This window comes from Populus trichocarpa, chromosome 11 (genome assembly GCF_000002775.5).
Source record: "Populus trichocarpa isolate Nisqually-1 chromosome 11, P.trichocarpa_v4.1, whole genome shotgun sequence".
NCBI lineage: Eukaryota > Viridiplantae > Streptophyta > Magnoliopsida > Malpighiales > Salicaceae > Populus > Populus trichocarpa.
In genome coordinates, this window is record NC_037295.2 from 15,500,567 (window position 1) to 15,511,205 (window position 10,639).

The 10,639-nt window shown below is 31.8% G+C and overlaps 1 protein-coding gene across 7 annotated transcripts in view; it reads right to left on the reverse strand.

Annotated features, from left to right (window-relative positions):
- Positions 1 to 2,810, reverse strand: part of LOC7462355 (stemmadenine O-acetyltransferase) — a 38,752-nt gene extending 35,942 nt beyond the window's left edge. For 2 of the 7 annotated variants that reach the window (XM_052445547.1, XM_052445544.1), the window contains exon 1: positions 1,932 to 2,789. In XM_052445547.1, coding sequence (XP_052301507.1) covers positions 1,932 to 2,722 — 791 coding nt within the window. In that variant the 5' untranslated portion in view covers positions 2,723 to 2,789. Of the gene's footprint in view, positions 1 to 1,931 lie in introns of all 7 variants that reach the window. The other 5 variants (XM_052445548.1, XM_052445546.1, XM_052445534.1 and 2 more) reach the window with 5 other exon arrangements.
- Between the last annotated feature and the right edge of the window lie 7,829 nt (positions 2,811 to 10,639).

The following is a 10,639-nucleotide window of genomic DNA, read 5'->3' on the forward strand; positions in this document are numbered from 1 at the left end:
TAATTTGTAAGATATTAGAAGTTACATTGGATATAATTAACTCAAACCCGACCCAAGTATATCCATGACACCCCTAGTTATGACATAGCACAGGTATATTAACTAGCCTGTATAGTACTGCACAACAAATAATTTACAATTTTCTCATCGTTACAAAAAAAAAAAAAAAACTTAAGTGAGCTCAGTCTTTTACTGTGGCCCAGATATAAAAGGATATGGATTGAAACAATGTAAATATAATTTTGCCCTTACCAAAAACTAATTAAGCTTGCAAATTGGGGTAAAAATGTATTTTTCATGGGATACATTTGTCATTGTAAAATTGATTAGGGACAAAATAGTCTGGACATGTTTTTTTTTTTTTGTTATAGTGTAATGATTGTTTTTCCCTCAAAAGCGAAAAAAATATCTTTGAGTAAAGGGCTCTTTTATCTTTTTCAAAAAAATAAACATATAAGTTACGATCATGCTCTTAGAAGAGAAAGAAATATACATGCATAAACGAGTTTCACCAACTTTTCCTTTTTTAAAAAAATGGTGGACTTTCCCTTGCATTTAAAAAAAAAACAAAGGTTATTTGCAGGGGTGTTTTGTTTTTTTTCAACTAGTTTTGTTGTTATTTTTAGGTTTTTGTCAAGGACAGCTTGACAGTTTTTAAATATTATATAAAAAAATTTAGTATGGCCTCCATGTCATTCAAGTGGCACATGAGGGAACGTACAGTGGCCAAAGTCCTGCTTTCATCGCGACATTGGGAGCGACGCGTTATTCTTTTTCTATCAATGTGGCGCATGCTCACGGAGGAGATTCGGTTGGGTCGCGGTGAATGTTTTTTCTTTCTTCTTTCTTTTCTCTCTCATTTCCTGGAAAGACACACCTAAACTTCCAAAAAAAAAAAACAATTGTATACTCTGGTTTGTAATCTTATAAATTTTGATCCTCCTTTTAATTATTGTTTTATTTGGCTTTTGATGCTTTTTGAAGTTTGAATTTATTTCAATTTTATCCTTGGGTATTTTTTCAATTTGATTTTCTTATCGGATTTGGGTCCCTCTACTTTTAATTGCTCTATTTATGTGCTTTATATTTTTCTTATTTATTTTTTTTTTAATTTTTTCCCTTTTAATTTTATTGCATTTTTTAATTCATTGAAGGCTTACATGATTGTTAATTTCAAGACTTATAGTTTTAGTTGAAATGCGTGTAAACTGACCCGGACACCCACATTAATAATAATAAAAAAAAGAGCAGAACCACCCAAAAGGAAAAAAAAAAAAAAAGAGAAAAAAAGAACATCAAATCCATGAAAACATAAGGCATAGAGCACTCGCAGTCGGAGAAATATTTAAAAACAATTACATATTAATTAAGATGATAAATGAGGCATGAAAATACTAGGATTTGGAGTAGAGAATTCGAGGAACTCAGGGTTACGCTCTACCGCAGACATTATTTTTTCATTTAAGGTCATCCACGCCTCAATTTCATTGTTTCGTCCAGTCTGTTTGAAGAAAGTAATATTTGCAAAACCTGAAGGGCGTCCAACTTCTCCTGTAAGACCCACCCATATAGGTTTTCCCCATCCAAAATCGACATCATTTAAATCAAAGTTAAGCCAGCTAGAAAACATAAATATTTCTGGGTTTCTCGAGACTATCCCCACCAGTTGTTTCAGCAATGACACAGTTATGCCTTGAAACCCGTTCTCACCCTGGAAATCCTTGAGGCGATCATCGTTTATATTAGCGAAAGATTCTCTAGTTAAGCTCACCAAATCATTCAACTCTATCTTGGTATCAGCCAACTCACAGGCTGTCATTGAACGCCACCATAGGTTTCCAATAGAGTATCTTGAAAAGCTAGGTTCTGTTCTTTGTCTTATATTCACTGCATGTAGAGAGACAGACGGCCTTGGCAGATCGCGCAACGACCTACAAGCTTCTGTGCAGGATTTCCAAATAAAGGCAGTCAGTGTTTCAGTGCGAGATGGATTCGGAACACGTTTGCTTTTAGCCCTAGCCCTTAGAGTGGCAACCGCATCGGCATCAAAAACGAATCTCTTGGTCACATTTCCTTCTTTGAACAAGCAGTTTTCCGTCACCCACAAAGGAACTTGAACTAAGAATTTATTTAGCGGAGGAAATCGGGATGACGCCTCAAAAAGACCAGGATTTTTTTGCTCATGGTAATGACCTCGTGTGTTGGCTGCCCAGCTGTCGAGGAACGCAATCGCCGTAGCTACATCGATGATCTTGTGTGAAAAGCAGAGACCGAGTGCCGTCCCACCACAATCAAATGTGTTAACTTGTATGGCTACTTGTGGTGTTGCTTCTGGATCTGATTGATAGCCTAATGGTTGGCATGGAAGAAATTTATTCAGTGAATTTAGCTGAGGTTGTATAAGAAAATCGAACAAACTCCCCTTCACTCGGGTTTCAACAAATGGAGCACCCTTCTCGTAGTTGTCTATAAGAGAGTTGTTTCTCACCCTCCCAGATAAAGGGTAAAAGGTGGATAGTGTTTGGGACAGTGATCTCTTCAGTTGAATTGAGATTTGTAAACCTTTGAAATCTTGGTTGTTTTTTGTTGGGTAGAAGAAAACCATTGGAACATAAGTTGTGGGGAAAAGCTGATCCAAAAGGGACAGCTTGAACGGTGAAAGGTGATGGATGGATGGCGAAGAGGGTTTGATGAGCTCTCTTGAAATGATACTGACGTCCATATTGAAGAAGACGACTTAAACAAAAGCAGTGCATAAAGAGATGTTCTTGATGTGGTTTCTTTCTACTGCATGAGAGCGTCTTATATAGGCTTCGTCAACCACTCTTCTTAATTCAATGGGACAAAAGTTGATTCCATCGCCTTTGGAGTTAAACCACATGCGCTCCTTCAGCCTTGTCATAAGTCTTGGACTTTGAATTTCAAGTTTTGAGTTTTGATTTGTATTTTTATTTAGATTTAAATTTATTATAAAATATTTTTTTTTTGTTAAAAAATAATTATTCTATCCAGCTCATTAATTTCTTCATTATAGTGTTTGTATAGTTTTATTCTTTAATCCGAATAGTTTTTTATTTAATAAAAAAAACATATTTTAAAAAACTATCAAGTTAATTTTATTTTGTGACAGGTAAGTAGAGCTCATAAATGAAGAGAATTAATATTTTTTATTCCAAAATCTATTATAAAAAGGAATTGAATGAAAGAGTATTTGATAGATTTCCAAACTCTTCTTCACCTTAGTGTTTTAGCTTATTTTCTTTAGTTTCAACTTTCAAGCTCTATTATTTTTTATTTTCTTTATATTCTAGAGCTTAGGTTATGTTATAGTAAAGATATTCAGTTATATTTCCTAGAGTTCATGAACTTTGTTTAAAAATACAACTAAAAGATTTATTGACATTATTTTATTTGCATAAAGAGATACACAATAAAACTTTAAAAACAAATTATCGATCCTTTACAATAATAAATTTCTCAGCAAATCATATTCTAAGCTTACATTGTTTTAACTTAAGTATAATATTCAATTATATATTTAATATACATATTTGGTTTTTATTTAATTTTATTTCAAGTATACAATCCTTAAGTGTTTTATGAAATTATGACCGTGGAGGAGATATAATTTGAATAAGGATATTAGAATTTGAATAGGTGGAAAATAACTAGATGGAAAATAACTGGTGGGGAAACAATAATCCAAATGGAGAATTTTAATCTTTAAAATGCCTCTTATGTCCATATCCAAGATTAAGAAGACAGAACCATATAGTATCTCCAAGGAAATTGTTAACGTGCTCTACCTTATAATTTATAAAAGATAACTTTTCTCTCTATCACATTTTTTCATTAGATATAAAATAATTTCATTTAATTTGATAATAATTTATTATTTATGTTATCAAAATCTTAAACATGAAATCACTATTCACTATAAATGTAATTAGAGTTTTGCCTTTCCATTTAAGAAACTTAACCCTTGCTATTCGGGAATTTAGATCATTTCATAAGATTCATTTGTCATCACCAAATTAACCGGAGAGAAGTAGATAATTTTTTATTTTAAATGCACAGTAAAATGAACACAATACTCTTGCAAGCAAAATAATATTATTATTGTTGTGAAGGGGCAATTCTATATTTTCACAATGATTTTTTCATTATTATTAATTCAGTTGAGGGGTAACTTGGTATTTTACTAAATATATAAAAACAATGCACGGTGAAATGAGAAGAAAAATATAAAACTAGTGTTAAGAGGTTTTTTCATCTTTTTGTAATGATTTTCTCATTATTATCAAGTCAACTTAAGAGCAATTACGTATTTGACAAAATATAAAAAATAAAACAAAAAACAAAAATGCTAAGCGCAAGCAATGCCTCTCAACATCCAAAAATGCCCTTATATGGGTCGTTGGAAGCATCACTGCATCATCTTCGTAGTGGTGCTATGTGTGTCAATAATGGTGGTCCGGTTTGTTGCCAGTAAGCTTTTTTTTTTTTTTCTTTTACACTCTTTTCTCCCCAAATTTTTACAACTTGGCCCTATTTAGTGGCATTTCAACTTCATTTCTTGTTTTTTTTTCTAATTTTCATTCTTTGTTCTTTTGTTGAATTTTATTTGTTTTCAATTTTATCATTCTATCCCAATTTTCCATATATTATTTTTTTCAATTTGGTCCTAATTCTTTTTATTTTTTTAGGTCTTTTTATGAATTGATTTTTCTTTTTAATTTTATCCTTCAATCAAAAAATTATTTTTTTATTTAAATTTTGATCCTCATTATTTTGATTTTCTTTTATCATTTTTTCAATTGACTTATCTTTTCAATTTTACCCTTCTATCAAAAATAAAATTTATTTTGTATTTCAATTTTGATCTTCATTCTTTTAATTGTTATTTTTTTTGTTTTAGACCCTTTTATGTAATTGATATTCTTTTTCCAAGTTAATCTTTCAACATTTAATTGGTTAGAAATTGGGTTCGTGATTTTTCTTGGTAGGGTGTTTCTGGTCTAATATCCAAGTCATGAGTTTGAAACATTAAGCTTTATGATTTTTTTTTACTTATTTTCTTTTTAGCTTTATGATTTTTATGTTTTTTTTTCTACCAAGTTATTCCGATCTCATGATTTAGGTCGCGGTTTATTGGGTTAACCCAGGTTGGCATATCCCTTAATGCTAACTCGAATTGACTCGAGCTGTTTTTTTTTATCCAATTTTTTCTTCTGTATTTAATGGATTGAAAATTAAGCTATATTATTTATTCTATAAAAAATACTTTTTTTATGTTATCATTATCATTTTTTTTTAATTTGGTTCATTTGTTATTATTATTTTTTTTTAACTTATCACCCGACCTATGTCCAAGGAAATTATTAACGTGCACTTACCTTATAATTTAGAAAAGAGAACTATTTCTCTTTATAACATTTTCTCATTCTATATAAATAATTTCATTTAATTTTATTTACATTAAAAAAAGTCTAAAACATGAAGGATTTTCACAGTAGTAGTTTTGAGTGAAATAATTGTTTACTGGAAATGTAATTACTTTTTTTTTCCCATCCAAAAAACTTAACACTTGTTATTGGGGGAATTTAGATATTTTTATAAGGTTAATTTGTCATTATCAAATTAACCGGGGATAAATAAATCATTTTTCATTTTAAATGCACAGTGAAATGACCAAAACACTTTTAAAAACAAAAAAAAAATTAGCATCAAGGAGAAATCCTTTATTTACACAATGATTTTTTTATTATTATTAATTTAGTTGTGGGGTAACTTGGTATTTGACTAAATATATAAAATAAAATGCACAATGGAAAAATTATAAAACTAATGTCAAAGGTATTGAGGTCTTTTTAGCATTGGCCTTTTTTTTTTTTTTTTGTTAATTTTAGGTTTGGTTGAGGGTGATAATATAATTGAACATTTAAATAATATTTTTAAATTTAAAAAAAAAACTGTTGGCATGTTGAGGCCACCATGTGCTTTGGACAGCACGTGCGACAGCTCTCGATGGTCAAAAATAGACTTTCGTCATATAATTTTATTTCTCGTTGTCTGCTTTTTTATTATGGGTAGTGTGTGTTATCCAAAAATAAGTAATATTATTAGTGTTGTTACATATTTATTATAACCGATTTTTTATGTCATTGTTTTAACCCTATCTCAACACCTAAACATTATTTTTTGTATAAAAAAACAATCCAGCCACACGGCGAAGCGCAGACATTGAGGCTAGTGAAGGCTTTATTATTACTATAAATAATTTATATTTATTATTAATTAAAGTATAAAACAATTGAGAGAAAATATTTTTTTTAATTGTTATTTGAAATGAACTTGGTAATGATGACAATGATCTTAAAAGTCTTGATAGAAAAACTTTCAATTTTTTCTTACCCGAGAAAAAAATTGTCCAAAAGATCGTATAAAAAATAATTATCACAAGCTGAAATGAAAATTGCACATAACTATGTGTCGATACACGACGTCAGGCGACGGCTCCCTCTTTTTTGTTTATTTAACAAAAAGGGTTTTTTCTCAATTGGGAGAAATAAAGATTTTATTGGAGTCGTCATCTAGTAATTTGAGGGAAACTAGAAATCCCAAATTAGACACTGGTCCCAGAGATTCAGGTACGGGGTTAGTTATGATTAAGGGGAGGTAGACACCACCCTTAAAACATCCTTTCAAGAGAAAGGTTACCCTTACTTGTGTGTTTTTTATTTGAATTCAAATGCTATTATATTTCGGGCTTATTTAAAATTTGTTTTTTTTAATGGTTAACGTCGGTCCCTAAAAATAGGAGACACGTTAAAAATGACATCAGTCCCTAAAAATTAGGAGACTCGTCTAAAATATTGACGTTTATCCCTAAAAGGAGAGTTACGTCTGAGTTACCAAAAGAAATAATAATGGACATAATCCATATTTGGTATTTTTAATTTTTGACATCGGTCCTTTTCTAGAAAACAAAGAGACGTGTCGACAGACAATATTCATAGGAGACACGTCAAAAAATGACATTAGTCCCTAAAAAAAATAGGAGACTTATCTAAAATATTGACATTTATCCCTAAAAGGAGAATTACGTCTGAGTTACCAAAAGAAATAATGGACATAATCCATATTTGGTATTTAAATTTTTGACATCGGTCCTTTTCTAAAAAAAAAGAGACGTGTCGACAAACAATATTTATTTATAAAAACAAAATTATTTTGATATTGTTGAGAAATAAGTATAACCATACTTGAAAACCGGGCTTTGGACCCACAAACAATGACATGATAAGATGAGTGTTGGACCCGCGTCGTTATTCCGTTTATATTTATTTTTTTGTTTTTTTTGTTGTTTTTTAGCATGCGAGAAAATTTACAAGCATTTATATATATAAAAATATCAAAAATACCATCAGGAACCCCAAAAAATTACCTGAGTGCCACTGTATAGGCAAAAGACTGAAATACCCTTGAATTTCTCGGAAAATTACGAAAATGCCCTTGGTGGCGCGTGTGGCTCAAGCGCGGTTGCTGTTGGAGCGGTAAAATTTTCTGGCGAGATTTCCGGACAAAAAATGGTTGATTCTGGTAGATCTGAGGGCGAGGATTCTGATGGCAGTGGTCTCGACGGCCGTTGATGGCTGACGAGGGAGAATCGTCGGTTTGAAGCTTCGGTGGCCGACGAAAATCGTGCCCTTTTTCCGGCCAGATGGGGAGGCAAAAACGCTGAAAACGGCCGGGGTTTTGCTTTATAGGAGGCTAGAAACCTTTCTGTGGTGGTTCGGAAGCTTAAAAGAGCCGGAAATGGGAGATCGGATGAGAGAGAGGGAATCGCCGGCGAGAGGAGAGAGAGTCTCCGAGATTTGCTACGGTGTGAACGCGCGCATGGTGCACCGGTGCATCGGAAGGCTGTGAGCCGTTGGATCGCGATTAAACTGATCCTGCGGCTGTGATTGGCTGGATCTGCAAGTTGATCGGACGATCCGGATTGGCTGAGGGGTGATCTAGTGTGGCGCGGTGTACCGAGAGCTTGAACACCGGGTGATGTGGCGCAACAAGATCTAAAGGCAAATTGTTTTAAGAGCTGAGATGTATTTGGGTTTTAATCTAGTGTGGTAAGCAATATTGTATCCTACCAGAAACTAAGATCTAAGGGTTAGGATATTTTTGGTATTTTTCAAATTTTTTTTAATAAAAATCAATATCTTACTTTCGTGAAGAAAAACTAAAAAAACCTGAACAGTGATCGAGGATGTAATCTCTCTTTTCTTTTCTTTCTTTTCTTTTTTCTTTTCTTCCCTGACGAATTGTAACTGGCTCTTTATAGCCAATCACAGGGGACAACACGGATATGCTTTAAAGAAAAATTGTATCGGCACAACTACTCCGCCAACAATCACTGCAACTGCCCCGCCTAATATGATTAATTTGTATTATTGATTTTGTTTTATTATATATAATAATAAATATTTATATAGATAAAACTAAAAATTCAAATCAGTATTAGAAAAAGCTTGATTCAATCGCTAAAATTCAATTTTAATGACCGAAAATTATGTTGAGACACTAAAAAAAAGCCTTTTGATGGGTATCAACTCGGTGGGCTTGATTTTGACTGAAAATGACGGTTTTGACCCGAAACGGCCTGAAAACTCATTTTTTACCCCGGTCGACATGGTTTGACCCGTATTGACCCGGTGAACTCGGTTTTGGTCGAAAATGACTGTTTTGACCCGAAACGACATGAAACTCAATTTTTTACCCTAGTCGACATGGTTTGACCCGTATTGACCTGGTGAACTCGGTTTTGGTCGGAAATGACGGTTTTGACCCGAAACTCATTTTTTACCCTGGTGGACATGGTTTGACCCGTATTGACCCGGTGGACTCGGTTTTGGCCGAAAATGACGGTTTTGACCCGAAACTCATTTTTTACCCTGATCGACATGGTTTGACCCGTATTGACCCGGTGGACTCGGTTTTGATGGAAAAATACGGTTGACTCGAGAAAAATATATTTTGAATTTTAAACTTTTTCTTAATTTTTTTGGATTTTTATAAATAATAATAGAAATAAAATATCACTCGAGAAAATCTTGGTGAATCCAAAATTGGGTTACAACACCATGTATGTTTTAACTGTGAAGAATTGAAACTAAATTTAGGGTAAGTATGAAATATATTTTTCCGTACTTAATTCTTAATAATTTAATTTTTTATAATTTAAGGAATATTATTAAGAGTTAAATTCACAACAACTACATGTGAGCGATGCTGAAATAGAAACATTTTATGAGGAGATCTTTTCAATTTGGTTAAAAAAGAATAATGCAAGTAGATTTAGAAAATAAATTTTTGAATGAATTCAATTTTATACTTTCAAGAAATTATTATTTTGTTTCCAAAAAATATTTATTATGGTGTTAAATATTATGCTAGGTTGAATATCAATCAAACAGAACTGGGAATCAAATCTTTGCACATGTTATGTGCCTTTCAAATTTATTAAAATGTTATAATGGATATTATGTGAATGGTTACAAATTTCACACTCAAAATTATCGTTGATTTAAAAGGATGATGAATAGTGGAGTTCGTGTGAAAAGAAGATGTTATGATGATAATGAATGTGATTATTATGAAATGCTTGAAGAAGTTGTTCAATTAAAATATTTAGGGAGTAAGTGCAAAGTATTCATGTTTAAATGTCATTGGTATGATACAAAAAGAGAAATTAGAATGCTTCTTTCAAATGATTTGGTTGAAATCAAGCATTCTTCTCAACTATATGAAAATGAAGATTTTGTGCTAGCGCAGCAAAGACAACAATTTACTATACATGTCTATGCGATAATAGATCCATCTAGGACTATATAATTTGGCAAATTTCTTAACTTAAATCTTTTCCAAACTAATTAATTTTAGAATTTTCTATATTAATTTTTATAAGTCTATATATATATAAGGGTTATGTATCTAGAATTTTATATGAATGAGAGAAGGGAGGTTTAAAATTCTTTATGTGTTTAAATTTTAAAAAATTGGTATCAGCATGTGGTAAAAAAGAAGAGAATAGATATGACAACAACTATCTTTGTAGCACTAGTTGCCACCTTTCATGTAATAGATCGAACCTTAAAATGTAGCAACAATAGTCACCTTCTATGGCAGCATATCAACCTTGAAAATACAACATAATAGCCACCTTTCATGGCAGCAGCAGTAGCAGCTTTAAAACATAGCAAAATATTATCCTTTTACAATGACAACTAATCCAACAAAAAAAAACCATGGCTTTTGAAAAATTTATTTAATAAACCATTTCATGGTCATTATGATTATTGGAGCATATTATTAAAAAATCTTTTAAGGTCTAACAAGTATTGACAAGTCATTTATGATGGAACAATTAATCCACCAACTATAACACCAACTAAAACAATAATAATTGATGTGCAAAACCAGATGATAAAAGGGCAATTATTACAGGATTTGAAGGCAAACAACTACTTTTTTTCTATCAATTGACCAATTATTCTTAGAAACCATTTCTGCAAGGACACCTTCAAGGATAGTTAAGACTGTATAAAAAGGAAATGTGAAGGAATAACTAGGGCAAAAGGAA